The 24,147-nt window shown below is 42.8% G+C and overlaps 4 protein-coding genes and 1 long non-coding RNA gene across 9 annotated transcripts in view; 3 read left to right on the top strand and 2 right to left on the bottom strand.

Annotated features, from left to right (window-relative positions):
• LOC148382962 (transmembrane protein 238-like) overlaps positions 1-2,972 on the top strand; it is a 68,566-nt gene extending 65,594 nt beyond the window's left edge. The window contains exons 4-5 of the mRNA XM_088359603.1: positions 693-1,705; positions 2,723-2,972. Of these exons, the coding sequence (XP_088215729.1) occupies positions 1,217-1,705; positions 2,723-2,737 (504 nt within the window). The 5' untranslated portion in view covers positions 693-1,216 and the 3' untranslated portion in view covers positions 2,738-2,972. The remainder of the gene's footprint in view (positions 1-692; positions 1,706-2,722) is intronic.
• A 2,094-nt stretch (positions 2,973-5,066) lies between these two features.
• On the bottom strand, positions 5,067-7,838 carry LOC148382961 (uncharacterized). Its single transcript, XR_015853966.1, has 2 exons — positions 6,214-7,838; positions 5,067-6,097 (listed from the first exon to the last, which is right to left on the bottom strand). It is a non-coding gene; the product is annotated as an uncharacterized LOC148382961 (long non-coding RNA).
• Positions 5,996-11,168, top strand: foxk2a (forkhead box K2a). 3 transcript variants are annotated; one of them, XM_088359601.1, is made up of 10 exons: positions 5,996-6,103; positions 6,210-6,517; positions 7,378-7,572; positions 7,648-7,789; positions 8,019-8,165; positions 8,525-8,718; positions 8,783-8,985; positions 9,116-9,373; positions 9,446-9,640; positions 9,738-11,168. In XM_088359601.1, exons 2-10 carry the CDS (start codon positions 6,222-6,224, stop codon positions 9,941-9,943), a joined length of 1,836 nt encoding a protein of 611 aa, XP_088215727.1. In that variant the 5' UTR covers positions 5,996-6,103; positions 6,210-6,221; the 3' UTR covers positions 9,944-11,168. The 3 variants fall into 3 exon arrangements, with proteins under 3 accessions (XP_088215727.1, XP_088215725.1, XP_088215726.1); XM_088359600.1 differs by having other exon boundaries at positions 6,039-6,103; positions 6,207-6,517; XM_088359599.1 differs by having other exon boundaries at positions 6,033-6,517.
• Positions 11,169-12,762: 1,594 nt separating this feature from the next.
• Positions 12,763-19,082, top strand: csnk1db (casein kinase 1, delta b). 2 transcript variants are annotated; one of them, XM_088359759.1, is made up of 10 exons: positions 12,763-13,207; positions 14,154-14,264; positions 14,343-14,491; positions 14,909-15,137; positions 15,227-15,397; positions 15,476-15,624; positions 15,767-15,935; positions 16,013-16,146; positions 16,560-16,630; positions 17,675-19,082. In XM_088359759.1, the coding sequence occupies exons 1-9, from the start codon at positions 13,132-13,134 to the stop codon at positions 16,590-16,592; spliced, it is 1,221 nt and encodes a 406-aa protein (XP_088215885.1). In that variant the 5' UTR covers positions 12,763-13,131; the 3' UTR covers positions 16,593-16,630; positions 17,675-19,082. The 2 variants fall into 2 exon arrangements, with proteins under 2 accessions (XP_088215885.1, XP_088215884.1); XM_088359758.1 differs by lacking the exon at positions 16,560-16,630.
• A 222-nt stretch (positions 19,083-19,304) lies between these two features.
• slc16a3b (solute carrier family 16 member 3b) lies at positions 19,305-23,621 on the bottom strand. 2 transcript variants are annotated; one of them, XM_088359756.1, is made up of 6 exons: positions 23,474-23,621; positions 21,514-21,770; positions 21,307-21,450; positions 20,622-21,235; positions 20,374-20,554; positions 19,305-20,308 (listed from the first exon to the last, which is right to left on the bottom strand). In XM_088359756.1, exons 2-6 carry the CDS (start codon positions 21,734-21,736, stop codon positions 20,007-20,009), a joined length of 1,464 nt encoding a protein of 487 aa, XP_088215882.1. In that variant the 5' UTR covers positions 21,737-21,770; positions 23,474-23,621; the 3' UTR covers positions 19,305-20,006. The 2 variants fall into 2 exon arrangements, with proteins under 2 accessions (XP_088215882.1, XP_088215883.1); XM_088359757.1 differs by having other exon boundaries at positions 23,377-23,518.
• Positions 23,622-24,147: the final 526 nt, after the last annotated feature.

The raw sequence follows: 24,147 nt of genomic DNA, 5'->3' as shown, positions 1-24,147 counted from the left end.
TAAGATGATGCAACTTGCAGTTAACCACAGAGCTTAATAAAAATGAAACTGTTGATTTTTTTAATAACTATTTCTGCTGCCCAAATAAATGGTGGTGTGCCTTTTATAAAGAACATAGTATTTCCTTATTTGAAGATATATGACAAATAAAGCACAGAAGTCTTTTTGCAGCAAAAGAATCAAAATTGCTTGTCGAATGTAATACAATTTGAATATTTCTTGAAAAACAGGTCAGTCGAGGCGTCGTTTTCCACGTCCTAGTTTCGAGATAATCGATACTTACACTAACGGTGGGTGTGTTGAGTTTTGAATTCAACAAAGGGGTGGAAATTGAGAGTCTGAATAACAAAGAAGTGCACAAGCAAAAGACCACTTAGGGATATTTATGGAGAGCAATTCACAGGGCCGTTTATGAATCATAAATTGGACTTGAAATATCACCTTGATGATGACTTACTCGTTGTTATATCTTCTGACTTATTGAGGTCTGACTGAGTTCATTTTAATTGAAAAGTTTTTTTTTTTCCTGACAACAACACACTGCCTCTTGTATAATATGCATTTTAAAATGTACATTTAGAAAAGTCTATTTATTTGACTCAAGTATTTTTCGGAGAGTTGGTTATTATTATGAACATCATGTGAATAATTTCATCTATTCTGAATCTGTTCATCCATCTATTTGATCCAAGGTTAGCAGTCTAAGCAGAGAAGTCAAGACATCCATCTCCCCAGCCACTTGGTCCAGCTCTACCAGGGAAATCTTGAAGCATTACCAAACCACATGAGAGATGTAGAAAGTCAAATCTCCTAACCTTTATAGCACCTTTTCTTAACCTTTGCGGAAAATGCCAATGGGTCAAGGCGAGATGAAAAGGTGATTCCTTTCCAACACTGGGAAAGACATGAATGAATACTACTTAGAAAGTGGCAAGAAAATCTGTGCATTATTCTAATGTTTTTTTTAAAATGACAAATCGGGTACGATATAAAAATATTATTTCTAAATGTTCAGTACATTAGTTGATGGCTGCAAAAGTTCTTTCACAGAATGTCCCTGAACGCAGCACTAGCGGTTTAGAATGACGTCAGAAATAAGGCGGGGCTTGCGTTCAGGTAAACTGAGCAGGTGTGAAGTCGTCTCCATGTGGCTCCTGGGAAACCGCTTGAAGAGTTGAGTGGCGTTCCACGGGCCCGCATCTGGCCCTCCGCCGTTATGGCTCCCACTTGCGTGGGCAAGTGCGCGCCGGTCTTCTTCCTCGCCATCATTTTTGATGCTGCCGGTCTGGTTGTAATCCTGGTGGGGATTTTTGGCAATCTCAACGTGGACGGACGCTTCTATGGGGATTTTCTCATCTACACCGGCTCGCTTGTGATTTTCTTCAGTTTGGTGTGGTGGGTTTTGTGGTACACTGGCAACGTGCGACTGGATCACAGGAGAGGTTCCCTGGACCTGACTTTTACGCATTGGGCGAGGAAGCTGTCTGAGAGGCTCTCCAGAAGCGCCATCAAGTCTCTGGATAAAAACAACTTTGCGAAAGAGATGAACGGACGCGCTCCTCGTGATGAGCCCACTCGGATTAGTTGGGATATGTCAAATGGTCACGTCAATAAGGGCTTTGATGAGGAGACTGAGCGCAACCCGGAGAGGAAAAACGTGGAGTTGGGTGTGCTGAAGAACTCGGACGTGAATCTGCACGAAAAGGTGTGTAGAAACTTTTCTATATTGTGATTCATCATTTGCTGATTATTTTGCACATGACTGACTGCATGCGGGGAATTTTCTATGCATTTTACACTTGCAAATTATTTGGTGTGCGTGTGTTCAAATACTTTTACAATGGTTTTTTTTTTTTTTTTTTAAAGTGGGTCGGGTGGCTAAAACTTATTTTCGCCAGTGGGGCTGAACAGTGGCTAAATACAGTACGGTAGCGTGCAAATTCTTCAATTATTCACTTGTTTTTGAAAAAAATTATGACCATGGAAGATCAAGATTGTGATCTTGCAATCTTTTTACTGCTGCGTTTATCTTCAGCACATACGTAAACTTCCCGGACCAAACACAGTTCAGTAACCCACTTTGTATTGTGACCCTATCAACAATATTGCATTATTTTACAAAAGTTCAGGCATGTCTTTAAAAACATACATGTCCTCCTAAAAGTGGAGACCTGTGGATGTGAATATACATTTATATATTGGTTCTGCTCTCACCTTGATTGTTCTGTTTTATTTTGGCCAACTTGTAATCAGGTGGAAAGCCAGACAGCCTTTGGCCCAAATGGCGCAATTGCATTTTAATGGAGCTCAGTGTTTTTTATTGATCCACTTGACAAATGGTGGTAGGGGAGACAGGGAAGAAGATGCATAAGGCCTCCTCTCTCATAATTATGCTTTAAGCACATTCATACCACGCACTGGTTCCAGTTAGTAAATTTGAATGTGCCTTAGCCAAGTTATATGAGATATGAACTGTGCGAAATGGTACAGTCAGATGAACAAACACTGCACTCTGAAGGCCAATGTTTTTCTTCCCATAAATGTTTTTTTTATTTATGAAAATTCTTCATTTTGCTATTTTGTCCACTGAGAATAATTTTCCTGCAGAGCGTGACTCAAGACAAATCATATGTTAGCATGATTTATAAGCTACCTCAAAACAATTTGTTGCTATAATTTAATAGTTAAATTCAAGTTCAATACCTCTTCCTTTTTGTCACAGGTTGGATTCCCGTGAACGCTGCTTTTCAAAAAGTTTCTAAGGACTGAAAACCTTGAGCGTCACCTTTTTATTATTATTATTTATTTTTAAAGATTTCTTAATCAGGGACAAGCTCGGCTCAACGCAGACGGGCTGCACACAGAAGAAAGTCTTTCATATGTAAATAGCAAATTGATATATTTTTCTTTTATGTGACGATTTTTGTAAAACTGTCAAATACTTTTCAAAGAATAAAGTTTACCAAGCTGTTTGTTTGTTGTGGTGTTTGACCCGAGATTACATCGTGTGGTTGAAGGACCAGTCTTCCCATCCAATCTTGCTTTTGTGCACCCTTTTGTTGGTGTCACTGAATAGAAAATGCATCTTGGAAACATACAGCTCATCTTTTCTAAGAGGTTTCCTTAGAAAAAAAAATCATAAATGTTAAACTGCACAAAAAGTTTTCCGCATTCACTTGGATCGGAGATAAGATAGGAATGTTGATGAACATCTGAGAATGATAATTTAGTCATCATCTTGGCCGCTGCCTGCTATTTTTCTTTGTGGCTCTCTTCCTGGATGTGGCAGGTTTCATCCTCTTCTTTGTGGGAGTCTTTGCTCCCTACAGTTTCCAAACCCCTTGTCCTTTTCATCAGCCTGATCTTCTGGATTTTCTGCTATCTTGGGAACCTGATGGTGCCAATAGAGGAACTCCTTCCTGCATGAGAAGCAGTTTCAAGCTACGTGGACCAGATAATGAAACCAAACTGATTTTTAAATCAAAAACTTGCCTTGACTTCCTTATGCATATGGAAAAGCTTTTTTTTTTTCTATGAGGGTTGTGAATTATTAAGGAAATCATTTTTGCTGAATCACTTCAATTAATTTATTCTCTATTGATTTCCAGCTCACTGTGTTGACTCTGTGGGGATTTTTTTTTTCAACGTTGTGAAATCTGAGTAATGGTCGCTCAAGCAATTCAAAAGAAACCAGTCAAACTGGGTCCATTCATCAGTGGAGCAAGGAGTGTTCTTGTTTTACAGGAACGGATGTCTATATGGAGCCAAATGATATCAGCGATTATAAAGGCATAAAATGCAAAGTCCAAGGTTTAGACAACTGCTCTTTTTTTTTTTTTTTTTGGCGCCCCACTTTGTTGAAATATGTGCGACAGGTGCTTTCGATTTTGTAGTCGTCACACCCTGTTGACAATGTGGTTTATATTTAATCTGAAATAATCTCTCAGTGTAAAAGCACCAACTCTACTCAATGTACGAGTATGGTTGGCAAACAAATACAAACTCTAGACTCATAAAACTTTTGTTTTCCTTTTATGCCCTTCATAAACTGGTCTGACTCACATTGTGGTGGTGACAGTTCAGAATCATGTCAACTGTTTATTATTAATTCATAGCACTCAACGAATCAGCCAACAAGGATGTCAAAGGTGTCACAAACTTGCTGGCAGTCAGCCTCCATGGCTTTAAATTTCCTACTCACACCTCATGTGTCATTCCAGACTGCTGTCCCAACAACACACACAAAGTGTGGGTCAGGTGAACATGACACCATTTGACTTGACACCTTAGTGACAATGATTGAATTTGAGGTGGCACGTCCATCACGTCTACCGGCTGTGCCGCTTTTTTTCTTGTGATTGACAGTAGAAGGAAAATAATTGTAGTAAAGATAGTTATATGCTGATAAAACTTTTAGCTTCCACTTTACTTTTCCTTTCACCCTTGAAAACAAAAACATAACCTGCATTTATGTAACCGTACACCCATATTTTTTGTTTGAAATGGAAAACTGTGAACTCAAAACAATGAGCATAACAAACCACCATGGAAAGTCAGTTTACTGTACATGTACAAAAGTAATGGTAAAGAAATGAGAACAGTTGAACAAATTAAATGTGGATTCAAATGAACACCTCCAAAGGTAATTGAATCAATTGTCACATTGTATTACCGGTTTATGCATAAATCCACGATTGTCTTTATGGTCCCTCGTAATAGTCTGTCATTGGGCATTTTGCAGAAACAAAAATGGGGCATTGCATTAGTAGATTGATGTAAAAATTGCAAAATACTGCTTAGAAAATGTAGCCCCTCAGACCTTGTTGCTTACTATAAAAGGCCAGCAGGGGGCAGCTCTGCCATAACATTTCACTTCACTTAGAGCAGTGCAGTATAACCAGTACGGATTTACTGTTGTTTTGCCTTACCTCGGTTACAAAATGTCTAGGCGTACCCTATTTCATAATAATAATAATAATAATGATAATAATAACAATAATAATAATAATAATACAACTATTATTATTATTACTATTATAATAATGATTATTATTATCGTAATAATAATAATGAAAATTGTTTTATTTTAGTTTTATTCCAGCTCCAGCCGACGTTTATGAATAATTTTGATACCTTAGAAATACTATTCTTCTGAATGGAAGACAGACAGGCCTGATGACGTCATCCACGCTGAACACGTGTGACATGGTGCCTATGTTTTCACGTTGCAACGCGGCTTCCTGCATAAGTGCGGTCGATGTGCACACATCTATCGGCTATCAGTCGATATCAGTGTCCCAAATAAATAAACAAGCAGTGTCCGTGATTGTGTGTAGACGCGCGACCTCCACGCACACGGGCACACGCACGTACAAACACACATTAGTGGTCGGTATGGTTACGTAGTGGATTGCGTTTTGTAAACTAAACAACTGCAAAGAAATCCCGGTAGTAGTTCAGAGAGGAACTGGAGTCAGTCGGATTCCAGATGGAACGTTCGATTTTATTTTATTTTATTTTATTTTATTTTATTTTAGAAAGAGGACGTGTGGTCACCCCAATTCAACTCGTTTACTTAAGTACAAAAAAACGCACACTAAATCGTTTCTTTTATTGATTACAATAACAAAGTATTTGCAGTTAGAACAACAAATACTGTATAACTCAGTGAAAGCAATGACCGAATTTATTCAAGAGGTTAATGAGTCTTGTGTTATATTTGCTGTAGAGGTTTTTTTGTTGTTGCCATATTCCTCCTTTTCAGTTTTACCCATATGCCAGGCATATAGAAGACAAAGGGTTCCAATCCAATCCATGAATCCACTGTGCCGTGTCTTCTATCTTTCCATTCATCTGCGTGTCAGCGTGCAACGCAACCTACCACGCATCGCTTCGGCTATTTTTATTATGGTTGCAATTGGTAAACACTGCGGCAATGCCGACACAGACTCGCTTGTCATTGGTCGAAACGGACGTCCGTCACTGCACTTCCGCCCGTTTGTCCGCTTTTGATTGGACCAGATGCTTATTTTTTCCTCTCCTTCGCGGCGGTGGGTCGGAGCCGCCGTAACCCCGGTGTGGCACGTTCCTTGCCGATCTGAAGGTTGTAAAATTGAGCTCATTCCTTTTCCCAAAACTCAAGCAACCTCACCACAATACCACATTTATTCAAACGTTTTTCCTCAAACAATTATCCAAATACCCAGCAGATACCTCAAAAGATGGCGGTGGTAAGCGGTATGTCGGGGTCGGCTGTAGCCCGGCTGGAGGGCCGAGAATTCGAGTATTTGATGAAGAAAAGGTCGGTGACCATTGGCCGGAACTCGTCGCAGGGATCCGTGGACGTCAGCATGGGACACTCCAGCTTCATTTCCAGGCGGCACCTTGAGATTTTCACGGCGAGCGAAGATGGTACAGGCACGGGGGAATTCTACCTCCGATGCCTTGGCAAAAATGGGGTTTTTGTGGATGGGGTGTTCCAGAGAAGAGGGGCTCCACCTCTGCAGCTTCCACGAATGTAAGATTGTTGAATGATCGATGGCGCTTTAACCCGACGACATGTGCCGCGCTACGTTGTCCTGTGTTGTTGTTTTGTTGTCCGGCAGCGGTGTTGCACGTGCTGTGTCAAGGAACGCTCGGGTTTCTATTGCGATAACGTCACGCCGAACCTCCATGTCAAAGATGCAAGTTTGCACTTACAAAGTGTCAAATGCCACCAAACGAGTTATTCATACCATCGTTTGAATCGGTTTTGAATTTGGTCTTAATCGGCGTGCATTGATTCCACCGAAAACGCATCACTCAAATGCAATGCCTAAGAATCGGCGCACTCGTGGGTTCTTTTACCGTAATCTCATTTTGTTTAGGTCACGATTTTACGCAACTCTGATTTATTTCCTTTAAACTAGGTTGTTTGTTAAACGCCGGGTTGAAGTGTTGGGTGTCGTTTTCTTCCACAGGCCGTCAAATCGAAGTGAAAACGTTCTCAGGCCTAGGTTGATCTGGAATTTTCTTTAAAGTGGGTCAATTTTGTATGAGGTGCCACCCCAAGCTACATTGTAGCCACGCGTTCATGCTAGTAAGCTACTTTCGCGTGTTGCCAAAACATTGACGTATGACAAGTGTGTAAGATGACAAAATGGCGATTCACGTTTGCTGAAACTAAGCATATTTTACACGCAATGATTACTAATGGGTGTGTAGAAGTGTAATCTAGATTGTTAATTGTTGCTGATTTGATCTAGCGGTCAAACTTTGCCTCATGTTTGCAGTCAGTGTATTTCCACACCTCAGTCTTGTGTTGCACCCCAAAACAATGGGTTGCCTGTGCAAACTCCAAACCTCCCTTGTTTTGAAAATAGCTGTGTTTGATTTCAGGTGTTGCTTCCGGTTCCCCAGCACGAGTATCAAAATCACATTCACTGCACTTTTAAGTGACAAAAAGGAGCAGAGGAACGTGGCCGAATCGCCGGTCAAGTCGGTCCAACCTCAAATTTCCCCACTTACCATCAACATTCCGGACAATATTGCCCACCTTATGAGCCCGCTGCCTTCACCCACAGGCACCTTAAGGTCAGTCAAAGTGGGGGTTTAATTGTCTCTATTGTTGTCAGTCCAAAAATACAGGCTAACATGCTTTTTTCATAGTGCTGCAAATTCCTGCCCATCAAGTCCAAGGGGAGCAGGACTGTCCAGCTATAGGAGCGGCCGTGTCCTGGCCTCAGACCTAATAGCAGACAACTCACAGTCAGAAAATGACAAGGAGGCATCTGGTGAAGACAGCCCAAAGGCGAGTAGCATTGCTGGATGATGATGCATCATTCCACCAGATCTGAGGATTGTATTTTAATTGATACAAGAAAGCCTATAAACTTCAGAGAACTTTCTGGTTACTCATTGAAGTCTAAAAATTGCTCAACACTCTCTTCAGGGTAGACTTTGGAATACAGAACTCGATTGAACTTTTGTGTTGTTTTTAGCTCTCTTTTTAGTTCTCTCGTGCCTGATGTTTTCTACAGGATGACTCCAAACCACCATATTCATACGCACAACTGATCGTCCAAGCTATCACCATGGCCCCTGATAAACAACTGACACTGAATGGAATTTACACCCACATCACAAAAAATTACCCCTACTACAGAACAGCTGATAAAGGCTGGCAGGTCAGTGGCACTTTATTTGGAATGTTTTGTTTTTCATTCAGCTTATTACAAATCAAGGTGATTTATGGGAAGTATGTTCGGAAACTGTAGTTTTGTATCAAATGATTCCAGGTCATGTCTTACCGTAGCTTTCACAGAACCCAAGATCAGACACAAATTTGTGTGTCATGTGGAAAGTGTTCATAGTCTTCCAGGTGACATGCACTCCAGCCGTTGAGGTTTTTTTTTTGGGAAGCACTGTGCGTGACTACTTGTTTGTTTTCTTCCCTATTTTCTGTTTTTAACTTGGAGCAGCAGTGTCTTATTCGAGACCAACTTCATAATATTCATGAAGCATTCATGACTTTGCTTGTGTGTAGAACTCCATCCGCCACAACCTGTCCCTCAACCGGTACTTCATCAAAGTAGCACGTTCTCAAGAGGAGCCCGGGAAAGGATCCTTCTGGAGAATTGACCCTTCTTCCGAAGGCAAACTTATAGAACAAGCCTTCAGGAAACGTAGGCCGAGGGGAGTGCCTTGCTTCAGGACCCCCGTCGGACCCCTCTCTTCCAGGTAAATTCACCACAGCAGAAGTTTGCTTGACCATGTTAATGAATGGATCTCCTTTTGTTCCCAGGAGCGCCCCCGCTTCTCCCAATCACACTGGAGCGCTGTCGGCTCACTCCAGTGGCGTGCAGACCCCAGATAGCCTCTCCAGGGAAGGGTCCCCCGTCCCCATGGAACCAGAGCCGACCCCACCGCCAGCCCCCACGCCAACTGCCACCGTCCAGCCTAAACTTGCTGTCATCCAAGAGGCTCGCTTTGCTCAGAACTCCACTGGTAACCCCAAAATACATTTGAAAAAATAAAGAACTGTGTTTAAAATCTAGTGAATGTGCAAAGTAAAAGAAAATATTTGACTGGATTAAGGAAAAAAAACGGAGGACAAACGTCATTCTTCTGGTAACAGGTTCTCCGCTCACGAACCAGCCCGTATTGATTGCCGTGCAACGCCAGATGCCTCCGACGACCATGAAGCCTGTGACCTATGCCGTGGCCACGCCGGGCATGGTGACGACGACTGTTAGCCCCGCGCCCGTCATGCAAACCGTGCACGTTGTCCACCAGATCCCCACCGTCACCATGACGAGTGTTGGCGCGCAGCCCGCCGCTACGCTGAAGCCAAACCCTCAGGAGAATGGAGGGGGAGAGCACCAAGAGATCAAAGGTTTGGCCCTCTTGCAGCCGCGCCTGTCCCACTTGGGCGTCGCATGATGATGTCGTCTTCTTTTGCGTCTAGTCAAAGTGGAAGCGGTCCCATCCATCACAGCCTCGTCTATAGGCGGAGTCAGTCGCATCATCCAGACCTCTCAAGCCGCTCCCCTGACCACAGTAACCATCATGCAACAGGCTCCGCTGGGTCAACACCAGCTCCCCATAAAGACCATCACACAAAATGGCACTCACCTGGTCCCCATCACTTCTGCTGCCACAGGTTATGCGTCATATCACTATTATCATTACTAATTCTTAAAATGCCGTACTCAAATGTGTCATCTTTCATGACTGACTGCTCGCTCATTCCTAAGCAGCTGTTGCAAACCCTCTCCACCTTCTGGCCACCCACGCTTCGGCTTCCGCCTCCCTGCCCACCAAAAGGCAGAACGGCGAGGAGGCGCCCGCCTGCAAGAGGGCGAAGACGCAAGATGGCGACGAGGGGGAGGCCATGACCGCAAACGGCAATAACAACAATGGCGCCGGAGAAGCGGAGGTTAGCCAAGCGGTGGGCAACCAGTAGCCCCGCCCCGCCCCACCCCTCATCCCTCTTCATATGCATCCTGAGCCCCGCCGTTGTCCACGTTGAGCCTCACGCCTTCCACACTCTGACCTCTTTAGCGGTCATCATCTATGGCAAGGTGCCAAAACCAGAAGCGATTACTAAAAGTGAATGTTCCAATCCCCCCCCCCCCCCCCCCTCCCCTCCCTCTTCCACGTGGAATTAAAAATCCCAGCATTGGCAGCTTATGAGCGGCAACTCCCTCTTGAAGCACAGGGAAGGAGAATCCAAAATTCCAGCTGACTTTTGGGGACCGAAACATGCCAACGGCCTCAGCCACTAAAGTGCGTGGCGCCATCCAACATGCAGCCAAGGGAAGCGCGTGCGTGCGTGCGTGTGTGTGTGTGTGGACATTCCCATCTTCGGCAGCTAGCCTCCCTAGACCCACTTGTGAGTAGATCTATATGCAGTATTCCATTGTGCAAATGTGTCTTGGGATCTCTTGGTTTCTCCGAGGACCAGTGATGAATTAAGATAGAAAAACTAAACCTTGATGAACGTTTCAAATATCACCTGATATTTTCATTTTTGTTTTGTTTTTGTATGTGAACTTTGTTCAGTGAAATGAATGTAGTTTTTTTTTTTTTTTTTTTAAAGAAAACACTATCTAATCGAATGAATTCTCGTCTGCTCATTCTTGCAAATGACGTTTTGTTTTTCCGCCACTGTACATGGACAGACTTTTTTCATATTTTACAAATATCCAATGAGATGATTATAAAAAAAAAGTATAATTGCCATGCGTATTTGACCATGTGCTTCATTGAGCTTGCATGTTAACAGATCTAGAGATATAATGTGCTGATTATCTGAATATGGAACTGAAGAACGTTTAGACTGAATCTATCAAGCTTCTTGATTCTGCCCAGTGCTGCACTTACCCCTCTTTTTAGTTGTGTATTTTTTTTTCTATTCTATTTTTTTTTATCAATTGCGCTCCGTGTTTACCTTTTTTGTGTTGAGGTTGTGGCAGTCTCTTTATCAATGCTATTCTTCTGTTAACTAAACGTGTCAAATCATATTGTATCCTCTGTTACACAAGGAAAGACAAGTGATAAATGTTTGTTTTGCTTCAGTGGGTAAATGCTTTTTATATATATATATATATATAAATATATATATAGGACTTTATTTAAAACATTACCTCTGATGTTTGTATTTCTTTGAGTAAAAATTTCTGCTTGGCTATTCTGCATTCAAAATATTACATTTTTTTTCCTTAATACTTCTAAGATCAAACCCCAACGATGCAATTGGTTTAACTGGTGGTGTAAGGTAAGAAAGATAAGATTTGTGGCTTGATCAGGAATGGCACGCACTCACACACACTTAATTGTTTTGAGATGTTGCTTAGGTTTTTTTTTTCATTACCATTCATCTTTTTCAAAATCGGCACAGTTTTTACTAGCCTCTGATGACTAAACCCTCCAGTTGTACTGCCCTTCTACATGTAAGTATACTGAGTTGGCATTATATAGTCTTAAATGACAGTTCAAAGCATTAAAAAGGCAATCATTTCCATAATACAAATAAATAATACAAAACTACTCTGCAGTCAATTGGAAACCCAAAGATGACACATCAGACACACATTCCATTAAAAACTGCTGTCATCTGAAGAAGAGCAGTCCAGCCCATATCAAACATGCCCTTCTTAAGCTAAATCGTAAAAAAAAAAGTTCCTAGTTCGAGTCCCGAGTTATTTTTATTAGGTCTATTAAGTTATTGCTTTCGCTCTCTCCTATGGATGTGTTTCCTGTTTTTGTCCACTAGATGGTGCTAAAAGGTTACGCAGCATGGAAGGACTGATTTTGTGACACAGAACTCTGACAAGTTTGCTGGTTTTCATCAGGTATCAGTCAATTAATTACCTTGAATAAACAGATACTAGGTGGTAGGCGCAAACAGGCAAAACAAGGTAGGCTTGGTGTGCATGAGAACTACACAAAAACACAACACAATACAGTTTAAGAGTGGTGCATATATTAAATAGTTTGGGGATTAAGACAGCCCAGCCTAACCCACAGATGCTTACTCCTTATTGACCTCAATGCATATATGCAAAAAGCATGGTACAAGCAGGAAGTATCTTATCACATGCAATAACTGTTTTGATTTGTGGAATGTAAATATTTTACACTTACTGCAAAACTGCATAGAAAATACTACTGATTGATTGGCATAGCTTTAAAGTGTCTGATTTGGATGTTTGCATTGATAAAGATGTACTTTGAACGGGCCTTTTCAGTCATATATTTATTCATAGAGTTGAATGATTCCAAGAGGAACTCTATCAGAGTGTGTTAATCCCGCAGCATGTGAACGCAGCATGTACACGACATGCAGAACGTTAGAGTACACGTGCCAGCCAGTTATCCAATCTCTGGAACAACAACTTGGCCATGTGAGTGGTCTATACCATTTTTCTGATTGGCTCTCTTGCAACCAATGAGAAAAATCGTTAGCAGCTGATGGACAGTCAGCCAATCAGATCATGTCAAGCGGAGGCTGTGGTGACAGATTTGGACAGGACCAACATGGGCGGGTGTCGTCCTTGTCGATGTTTTTCCCATGCAAGGCAACGCGTTTCCAAAGACGATTATCTGGTTTGAGTTGGAATCAAATTTGGCTTTAGAGATTAAGTTGTTTATGAGTTAGTCAGCCTTACATTATTGCTATTTATACCAATTAATCTGTACCATACCAAACATCCGCACGCATTTGGGTAATTTCCATATCTGCCATTGGTTGCTAGGGGAAGTGATGTCACTGACCAACCCGCTTTCACGACGACGAATAAAAAAACAGCCTTACTATTAGTGGAAGCTGAGCGAGTACTGGCTAAGGTTTAAATCCAGTCCAATCCTTTGTTTTTTTTGTTTAAAATGACTTTTCAAAAATAGAGAACATTAACTACGTGTTCTACGCTATCGATTGATACCAAAATTGTTTGTCTTCGGATCTCTGATAAGGAGAAAAGTGATGGTGAATTTTGGATTGCACAGAAGAAACCGAATCCGGAGAGAGAAGCGTTAAGAATTGCTTGGTGGCTGGCTTGTTCACCACATAAGGAAGGTGGTCAAATCAACTAAAGGTGGAAACCGGAGTGTATTTAAATCAACAAAACGTTTAATTTAGCCAGCGACAAGATGGAACTTAGAGTGGGGAACCGATACAGACTGGGCAGGAAAATCGGAAGTGGATCGTTCGGTGACATCTATTTAGGTAAGTCCAATTGTTTTCGACTTGTTTGAATGTGTTTATCATTGTTTCGTGGTTTGTCCTTAAACGACGTGTCACGAGCAGCCAAAGAGCTCTCGTCACTCTCTCAGCTCTTCTTAACCTTTGTGTTGGGATCAGCCACTCTTTAGCTAGCATCATCATTCTAGTGGTCACCTTATTTTAACCAGTGCAAATGGTGGGACTTGGCTTCTCGATAAGAGCAAATGTGCCAATGCTATCTGGAAGATATTACGTCAAATGGATTTAAGAATCAAGCCGACTTGTGGGTTGTGCTTGAGAAGACCCACCCAGAAGTTCGTTCCTGTTTACCCGTTGCTACAAGCTTCTCGTTTTCAATCGAGTCAGTCGAGAAACAGTTGGCCCTAGTTACACAATACAACCCCCATAAGCCATCAGTGAAGGCCACGGTCTCATCTTTCTGCCTGTGCTGCTGCTGCTGCTTCTACTGCTGCTTGAAAATGAAAGCAACTCAGTTCGATGACTCGAATTTCTCACATTGTAATAAAATGACGTAAGGTCATTTTTTTTTAGTCACATTCGTTTTTTGAATCACTTCATTGAAGTTACCAGTCATCTGTCACAATGTAATCATTCATTGGACTCAATAGGTCTTTGTTCAATGCATGCATATGAGTGAATTGAGCAGTTCAAGTCCATAAATGATTAACTGTGAATCCTTGATTCATTCAGGTTCTGTTTGGGTGGAAATAAAGTGGCAGCAGGAGTGGAACATATAATTGCAGACTTAAGCATTGATTACTCATCATGCAACACTACCAAGGGCTGCACTTCCTTCATCCCATAGGTGGAGGGAGCACTGACTTTCTGTTGAAGGCTACACATATTAGTTTTAGTTGGATAAGTTGGATTGTGCTTCAAAAAAACAATATTTGACTTCACGTGTGTGTATATTTTTGTCTAATTTTAGGCACAGATATTTCTGTGGGCGAAGAGGTTGCCATCAAGTTGGAATGCGTGAAGACCAAGCACCCCCAACTCCACATTGAAAGCAAGATCTACAAAATGATGCAAGGAGGAGGTAAAAAAAAAAAAAAATCCCTTGCCACCTCAAATATTACATGAGCAATAACTAATTGAATTTTTCTTGTGCTTTTAGTGGGTATTCCAACCATAAAATGGTGTGGAGCAGAGGGGGACTATAATGTCATGGTGATGGAGCTGCTGGGACCCAGCCTGGAGGATCTCTTCAACTTTTGCTCCCGCAAGTTCAGCCTCAAGACAGTCCTCCTTCTTGCTGATCAGATGGTGAGATGACGGACATGTCTTCCCTCGTAGCGTCTTTCTCCCATATTTGAGCCCATTTTTTTTTTATATGATTACTGAAAGTCTCCTCGGAGTTTAGTCTCAGTTGAATAATCGTGATGGCCATCTTTAGCGTTCTGAAGCATGTGACCCCAAGGTAACATGACTTATCAAAAGAGGTCCTAGGTGCGCCTCCTAAATTCATTGCATTCTTGTGTGAATCATGCTCGAGCAAGTTTTGTGGAAAATGCCCTGATAGTTATTGCATAATCAAACCTGCTGCATAGCATCGAACATTCTTTTTTTGTTTCACACGGCCGGGCAAGTAACCACAAGGTGGAGAAAATACCCCAGCCGCCTTATTTCTTTGTCAGTGAACAAAACGTTAATATGATGTCACCCTTCCTTTGTCCATCCCAGATCAGTCGAATTGAGTACATTCACTCCAAGAACTTCATCCACAGAGATGTGAAGCCAGACAACTTTCTGATGGGGCTTGGCAAAAAGGGCAACTTGGTGTACATTATTGACTTTGGTCTGGCGAAAAAATATCGCGACGCTCGCACTCACCAGCACATCCCCTACCGCGAGAACAAGAACCTGACTGGCACTGCGAGATACGCCTCAATCAACACCCATCTGGGCATTGGTACGTTGTCACGCACTTGTTGTTTGTGACGGCGAGCGTGTTTGGACTTGTCTGAGAAGGAACTAAAAGTTTCACACAATCTTCTACAGAGCAGTCAAGGCGTGACGACTTGGAGTCCTTGGGTTATGTTCTCATGTATTTTAATTTGGGCTCCCTGCCCTGGCAAGGCCTCAAGGCTGCCACCAAGAGGCAGAAGTATGAACGCATCAGTGAGAAGAAAATGTCCACCCCCATTGAGTTTCTATGCAAGGGATATCCATGTGAGTCAACCTTTTTGTGTTATTTGAAATCATTTTTGTGTTGTCCTGAGCTGATAGTTGCTTTTGTCTCCGTCACAGCCGAATTTGCAACCTACCTGAACTTTTGTCGTTCGCTGCGCTTCGACGACAAGCCAGACTACTCGTACCTGCGACAGCTTTTCCGCAACCTTTTCCACAGACAAGGATTCTCTTATGATTATGTGTTTGACTGGAATATGCTGAAATTTGTGAGTAATTGGTTTTGGATACAAAAGATGATTTGTGTTTTTTGACATCAGCCTCTCGATATGAACAGTTAGCCAGATGACACCTGAAGCTATTATAATTAAAAATTGCGGTGAGGTCACATTTGATTGTGGTTTTGAACAGGGAGCCAACCGAGCGGCGGAGGAGGCGGAGCGAGAGCGCCGCGACCGGGAGGACAGGCTGAGACATGGCAGGAACCCAGCGACCAGAGGATTACCCGCCGCATCGGGACGACCTCGGGGAGGCCAAGACGGAGCCCCGCCCGCACCGCTTACACCCACTTCGCATACGGGTTTGTAAACCGTCCCATGGTAACTGGCGTGGCACGCTTGTCGACTATTACTCTGAAGTCTCCGCTCTGATCTCCAGCGTCCCCACGTCAACCGTCCGGCATGGAGCGTGAGCGAAAGGTCAGCATGCGGCTGCACCGCGGTGCCCCTGTCAACGTCTCCTCCTCGGATCTTACCGGACGGCAAGACACCTCGCGCATGTCCACCTCACAGGTACAAGAGAGTTGAGTTGAGCTGAGCACATATTGCAGGAGTCCCATTTTATGCTGACCCTCCCTAGACAAAGGAAGAACATGTTTTGTTTGACAACTAACCCTAGAGCAAACAAGGGTGGCCTGCTCACTGTGAATGGTGGCGCTGGTCGCTGCTGCGTGTGCCGCCGCCGATGGCCACGGATCACAACCTCAGATCTGTTTTTTTCAAATGCATGTTTTGCAAGCGAATGAACTACATGTCTCTAAATTCTGTCTGCTGATCTTTGTCATCGAACGGAAGCGTCATTGAAACTTACGGCCCGTAAACGGCGTTCCCTGCACCTTTGATTGAAGTGCTGCTCTTTAACAAGTAGTGCGCTCGGTTTTTGACTTGACGTATTGGGCCTTGTCTTTCCCTTCCCCCAACCTCAGAATAGCATTCCCTACGAACACCACGCCAAGTAGACGCTCGCCACATACTTGTGTGACCGTGGCAACACTGGGTGAGTTGCGCACCCCTGTAAGCACCAGGAATGCATTTATCCAACGTCCAGAATTTCCAGGATCATTTTATCCCCCTCTCCGCAGTTCATTGGAGTTGTAAAACTCCAGTCAAATATGTCATTTATGGCTAGGGAATTTGATTTTGGCAAGCCTTTTTCTCTAGTGTGTCTCAGAACTGATGGATCTGAAATCCAAGGTTGGAGTCCTGGGAACTGGTGTGGATAATGCATTACAGTGTGCACTGTAGTCGGAGAATGTAACTACCCCCCACCCCACCCCACCCCACCCATCGCCTACTCAGACCCGAAAAGAATACACTTTTGAACAGCTTTGTCTTTGTGGCTTGTTGCTTGCACCATTGCCACGTACATCAATGGCACGCATACAACTCACTGGCCCAAAGTGACTGACTCCTTTTTTTTCCACCATTCCCCCTCCTTTGCCTCCTCCAGCACCCTCCGGTGTGCTTTGGTGCAGTTGTGGGTTTCTGAAGTTGTTTTTACCTGCCAAAACTCTGCGTCCCTGCATCGCCTTTGTGATTTGCACCCCTTAACACTTGCACGAGATGAAGCTACTTGTTTTGCATCTTACCTTAAAGCTTTCTTCATGGCTCTGGCTGAAAGCACAGCTTAAAGCTTCTTCACGGCTCTGGCTGAAAGCACACCATCCAGTTGTTCCGACACTGAGTGCTCCGGGTTTTCAAGGGAAAGGGGATGATAACCCAAATGGCATGCACACACACACACAAAATGACTGGATGGCTGCAAACGTTCTTTCTGGCTGTGAACTAATTTTCCATCATGGCAACCTTTTACTTGTATTATGTGGAAAGGTCATTCTTCATTTCTTAAATGCAAAGAACAATTTAAGAAGTCCAATGGAATCCAATGATGAATTATGTTGTTTTATAAGCTACATTTAGTCATTTATTATTATTATTTGTCAGATGTGCTGTAAATGTTGGGATACTTGAAGGCCCTTACAGTGATTTTGAACACTTGTTGATTGTCACAGTGGCACTCCTTCTTTGTTTCCCTATGTAGATGGTGTCAAGCGCACTGCCCGCTGGCCTCCATTCTCTGGCTCCTCGATGAGCCTTGCAGTCCAGACCGTGCGCCTACTGAGACTCAGACTAATAGTACAATTGCCACACTACTGCAAGATAGGAAGCCAAGTGCTTTCTTAGCGACTGCTCTCAGTACTGTCACTTTCTAATGTTAACTCTTTGCCACAACCTCCCCTGCCCCTTTTGATGTTGTCTCTCGTCTGAGTGTTGGACTTCAGGACTGTTTTCTGTCCACTTTTGCAGGAGATATCTGGACAAGCACCGCCCGCCCCAACCCAACCCCTCTTATCGCATCACCTTTTTCTTTTCTTAAGCTTGTCGAAAGACAAAGATTGTGTCCAGGGCCAACACGGCAACCTCTTTGTTCTTTCAAGGATAATCTGCAAAATGAGTCCCACGACAGATAACGTTGCTAGTGTCTTCTCATGCTTATCGGTAAAATGTTGCTTTTTTTTTTTGGTAGGATCTAGTTAAGGGGTATGTATAAGTAAATACACACATGCACACACGCGGTGAATGTACCAAACCCGTTTTGGTATTTCTAATGCTTCTGTATTTCTTCTTTTTAAGTTGAAATACATCTTTGTTGTCCACAGTTCACTGGGCCCTGTTCCCTTTCTTAGTGTTGTACCAAACAACTGCACTTTATGAAAGGTGGCGAGAGCTTCATTTGACACTTTTGACCAGATTTCTATTGAGTGTGTACAGAGAAAAACATTTTGCGCCGTGTCATTTGTATTGTTTCGAAGCTGTGAAATACTTGCAATGTAGATGTGTAAATATCTTTTGTCTTTGGTTTCCTTCCTTCCTAGTTTAGGGATGAGTATGAGCATTCTTTGGAAGCTTTGGTTAAGGAAGCCTGCCCGTATAAGGTTCGGCAGCCATAATTGTGTGTAGCGTCTACTTGTCGGTCGGTCGGTGTGTGTTGTGTCACCCGCTCGCTCCCCTTTTTGTCACAGAGCAGTGCTGGTCGCAGGCACTCGACTGAATGTGGCCAACTTTTTTCACTTGCTTTTCAGGGGTACTCGAGTACTGTATGCGAGGTGATTTTTTTTTTCTTTCTTTCTCCCCATGTCCTCCTTCACCGACTCAGTCCTCTCAAATTTCCACTACTTAAAATGACACTTTGTAAGAAGCAGTGTGAGCTTCGTGTGTTTTTTTCTAATCCCCAATTTGGATTAAATGGTGTCTTGGACGTCTGGCTGTGAGTGGCCATATCTGTTGAAATAATGGCATCGTTCTTTCTGCCCTGCAGTTTTTGATTTTGACACTTCTTCAGTCAGCCAATTGAAGAAAAATAAGTCACCGGGCCAGCAACATTTGTTCACATTTATATTTGCCACTGTATTTGTGTACCTAAATTGTAAATAAATTACCTCCTTGTATCTTTTAGTGCCTTGACTCAGTGGTCTTTTAAAAGAATGTCGGAGTACTGCTCAAGCTTTAAAAGGCAAGTTAACTCGAATTTCTTTTTGCAATGTGTTTTGAGTTGGGTCATGTGATGTTCACAAGCTGTGCTGTGATGTCATTTTTAGTTGACAGCAAGCAAGCGGTCAAATAGAATGAATTGGATTTTGCTCGTTAATTTATATCCCACAAATGCAATATTAGTCACAATATCACATTTATTTTTCAATAGAATACAGTGCAAGAAACGTGTCACAACGCCTTAGCCAAAATAGTTAATTGTATGCGCTATGTTAAATTCCATTTTTTAAATAGAAAGCAGACAATATTGACCTTGACACATGACATCACTCCATTTGTGCAACATTAAAAAAATAATAAACAGTTAGCCAGTCGCATAGAAGAATAAAGGCAAATTCATTGAGCAGCATCAAATATTTAAAACAAAAACAGATAAAATGACTAAACATTGTCGTGTAGGCAGTATAGAGCTTGGGGAATGTTGACTTAAGTGTGACCCACTGATGATGTTCACATAAAAGTGATTTAAACAAAACAAATGGACATAAAGGTCGAGAGACCTTGCAGTACATCACCATTTATTTGGTTTTGTAAGTGCTGAGTGCTATTTAGCGACACAAAATGGGCAAAATATTCACAAGTGTGAATAGAATTATCTGCACTACTTTTGAGGAAAAAAAAATGCCCTTGATGTAGTGCCCATGAAATATTCATGGAGGTGGGCAAGAGCAATCATACAAGCAAAAGAATTAAGAAAAAAAAATCATTGAACAAAGTGTTTAAATTCACAATTGCCGTACAGTATTGTGTTGATGTTGCTGTTTACCGCCCTATGTCAACTAATTGCTCTTGATACTGATACAGTATTTTGCATTATGTCCTCATAATGATGCTTCAGTATTCTGCTCTATCCCATCCATCTGCACATTGTCTCCCCCTGCATTCAAATTTCTGTATTTCCCTCTTTCTTCATCTTCTCGCTCCTGATCTGGGCCTTCCCTCTCATTGTGGAGGCTCTCCTCTGTAGCCTTCCCTGCCATTTCCAGCGTAGCCTCCGGTTCTTCTTGTTTTCTCTTGATGCACAGGAAGTTACCCAGAGCGATCACAGCGGCTGACAATGTGACCTCACAACCCGCCAACAAGAAAATGTACATGTACTTGTGGGTGGCATCCAAGAGGCGACCTGGAGGAGAGGACATGAAGCCACCATTATTAAGGTCAGGTACAGCTGACCCACAACGCTCTTACCTGCTCCAGGAGGCCCCACTAATACAGCGACAGCTTCCATCAGCAGAACCAGGCCGATGGCACTGGAGAACTTTTCTGTTCCCACGATAGCCATAAGGACCTCAAACTGAAGGGCTCCCACCATGCCATATGACATGCCAAAGAAGACACAGAAGGCCACCAGACCTCCATAGGTGTCTGCCTGCATTCCAAGACAAGAGGTGGTTAAAGATGTCCGTTCATCACAGATGTGCAACCTCTGTCCTTACCTGTGACCCGATGAGATCGGTGACTCCGTTGAAGAGCATGGCAAAACTGAACAGGTAGACGCACCTCGGCCGTACCCACTTCATACCGGCGATGATTCCGCAGAGAGGACGAGCAAACATATCTACAAATCCCAGAATTGTGAGCAGCAGCGCCGAAGTGGTGTCCTCGTAGCCCAGTCCTTTCGCGTAGTTGACCACGAACACGGGCGGCACAAACAAGCCCAGCACCATAATGGAGGCCGCCACGGTGTAAATAACAAAGCCTCTGTCCTTAAACACGCTGAAGTCCAGTAATTTCTTCTTCTTGGGCTGAATCTTCTTCTCTTCTGCTTCTAAAAGATGGCCATCCTCAAATTCGACAGGTTGTTTTTTGGGGGGCAAGAGGGGCCTCATAAGGGCACCGCAGGCACAGCAGTTGAGCAGCATTCCCCCCAGTATGAGAAAACCACCCCTCCAGCCATAGTGGTACTGAAGAATTTGTCCCAGAGGAGAAAGACAACACAGAGCCACGGGGCTGCCTGCAGCTGCCAGCCCGTTAGCCAAAGGTCGCTTCTCACTGAAGTAGCGATTTAGCATGATCAGGGATGGCTGGAAATTCAATGCCAGGCCCAGACCTAGTCACACAAAAGGGAGCAAACCATTTGAGCTGTTCCATAGCAGATGTTTCATCCAACTGTAATGCTACCTGTAATTACACCGGTGCAGAGGTAGATGTGTATAATGCTGGTTGCAAAGGAAGCCAGAATCATTCCCAATGAGGCAAAGAGTCCACCGACCATCATGACCGGTCGACAGCCGAACCTGTTCACCAACACGCTGCACAGAGGACCTGGGGGGGGGGCACAAAGAGTGAGACCACACCAGTTTTGGAGATGGAGTCACAAGCGCCTACCTGTGCCATACAGCATGGCAAGCAAAATGGAGGAAATCCACGCGGTGTCACTGTAGCCCACGTCAAACTCCTTTATTAACTCCTTGAAGAAGACGCTGACAGCTTTAGGGAAGGCGTAGGAGAAGCCAGTAATGACGAAGCAGCCGACTAACACCGCCCAGCCCCAGCCGCCGTCGGGTGCCTTCACACCGGTAGGTCCGTCGTCCACCACTGCACCCCCCATGCTATTCTCAGGCTGATCTGTTGGTAGTCAGAAGCTGCAAAACACACACATCTTTAATACACTAACCCAAAATATATATGGAATATGAGTCGAAAAACAAAACTGCACAAAATGCAATCATAACTGGCTGCCACTGTACTGGCTTTTTTTTTTTATTATTATGAAGCAATGTGTGTAATGAAATGTGCAGGAGTACATGTTGACACCTGATAGTTCTGCATGAAATGTGTTTCATTGTGTTCCTGGTAACAAACAGTACACACAAAAATAAACCACCGTAGCATCCGTTTTATCTTTTGTAAAGGTTAAGCTCTTTAAATGTTTCCCATGTTTATTTTAAAATGTCATTCTATATTCAGATGATCAGATTAATTGTGGACAGCACATTAAGTTTCTGACATAACTTTTCCCTATCAGGACGTTCTTACAAAATGCTTTACCATTGGACATACATAATGGTGAACATTGATTTTTTTCTAGCATGTAAAGGCACCTAAAAATTAATGTTTTTATTATCTGAAGAGTATCAGTCCAAGAGGGCCTTGTGCTTGGCCCTAATAATTTTTTTTTAAAAACTTATAATTGGAAACAGCTATTAACATTAGTGACCATGGAATTAGTTTCTCGTCCTAAAGAAGATTTAGCAAATGTTTCCTTTTTTTTAATATATTTTTTGCTCCATTCCCAAAGGCACAGCTCGACTCCACCATTCAGTTCAGAGCCAAAGAAATATCAACACCAATACTAATTTAAGACCCTCTGCAATCCACTGGACACACACATGCATGCACTGGGAGCAACTATCAAATGGAACATTTCTCATGTCTAACAGTCAGATGAAAGGACTCCAGATACCAACATGCTTTTGTACCAACCTAGTGACTATGCTTTTAGAAAAATAAAGACCATCCTAGCTATCTTTTTAAGTGCCACATCACTTCATGTAACTCACTAAAGCATTTGATTTGTTTCTGAATATAGTTGTTCTTTTAATTTGGGCAGAAATTCTTGAACTTTCTTCCGTACCTTGACATATAGAGGGAAAACATCTCATTTTGTTTTATTAAGTATAAGTAATTAGGTGGTATTGAGTCATTTCAAGTGGTATAATCTATTCTGGGATACTCCAGATGCCTGGTTACGTATCTCGAGGAATGTGACGTCACATTGAGCCTGTACGTAAGGACCGCGGCGTCTCTTTAATTCATGGTTTTAATTGAAAATCCTTGATAAGCGCATGTTTAGGAGTTTGCGGTGAAATTCTCTCGAGCTTCCTCGTATGCTTGCAGGAGTGTGACGTCACGGTGATGCAAAGCCGGCTGGCGTACGTGAGGAGCGCGGCGTCTCCGCAATAGATGTTCTCGATGTGAAATCCTTTATTAGCACATACTGACAATTACGCTTGGATTCCTCTGTTATTCGGACTGCCTTTACATAGTCGCGATTTATTTTAAGAATCGTTTTTTAATATTATTCACGTGATAAATGTTCCGGAAATTTAATGGAATTTTGACAATCAGTAGTGCGCGACAAGAACGGATTGTGACAAACATTGGATATTCTTAACACGTTTCCCTATTCTGAGGAATTTTAATCACCTGGTTTTTAAAAATATATATATAAGCCGTATATCTCTGTACCTGTTGCTTCTGCCACAAATTAATGCGCAGTTGCCAGTTGAGCGGATGGACGCATATTAAACTGAAGAGAGAAGATTTTCCGTCCACTGTCGCCTACCTGGAGAGATGCTGCTGTCCTGTCCACTGGAGAGCCGAGCCGAGCAGAGCCGCGCCGCGCCGTTCAATGCGGACCATGTGAACGTGATGTCGACACTGCTTTTATAAACGGCGGTGCTGCTGGGACACCCCATTAGGACTTGTGTCACCGTTACGTCACTTGAAAATATCCACGCATCGTTACGTTGATCAAACCGTAAAAGAAACTTAAACCACTATTTATCTTATAAATCAAATGTCCTTAGTTTTTGTTTCAATGTATATATGCTGCATCGCTCGCTTACAGTGACCTTGAAAAGTGTACGGAAATGATGGATGTACCCCGTGTTTATGTATTCAAAATGAAATAAAACATATATTCTTTGATTATTTTTTATTTTACCTTTTACACATATTTCAACGCAGGTATACAATCGTCTTTGAGTTTTCCCGTAAATAAAACAAATCGATACGGGAACGATTTACTGCGGTGTCCATGTCACTGGGGAAGATATTAACAGACTCGCGGTTGTCATGGAAACCTGACCCGCTCAAGCGAACTGACCCAAAGACAAAATAACACAGTGCCCGGCTCGTATGAATATAGTTTGGACTAAATTAAATGAATTCAAAGTTTGTATTGATGTATACAATAAAATAAATCATTTAAAGCATACCAAAAGATCGGTAAATACG

This window comes from Syngnathus floridae, chromosome 18 (assembly GCF_059516105.1).
Source record: "Syngnathus floridae isolate MCC-2025c chromosome 18, RoL_Sflo_1.0, whole genome shotgun sequence".
NCBI classification, from domain to species: Eukaryota; Metazoa; Chordata; class Actinopteri; order Syngnathiformes; family Syngnathidae; genus Syngnathus; species Syngnathus floridae.
The sequence above is the reverse complement of the archived record's forward strand: the minus strand, read 5'-3'. Positions and strand labels throughout refer to the sequence as shown.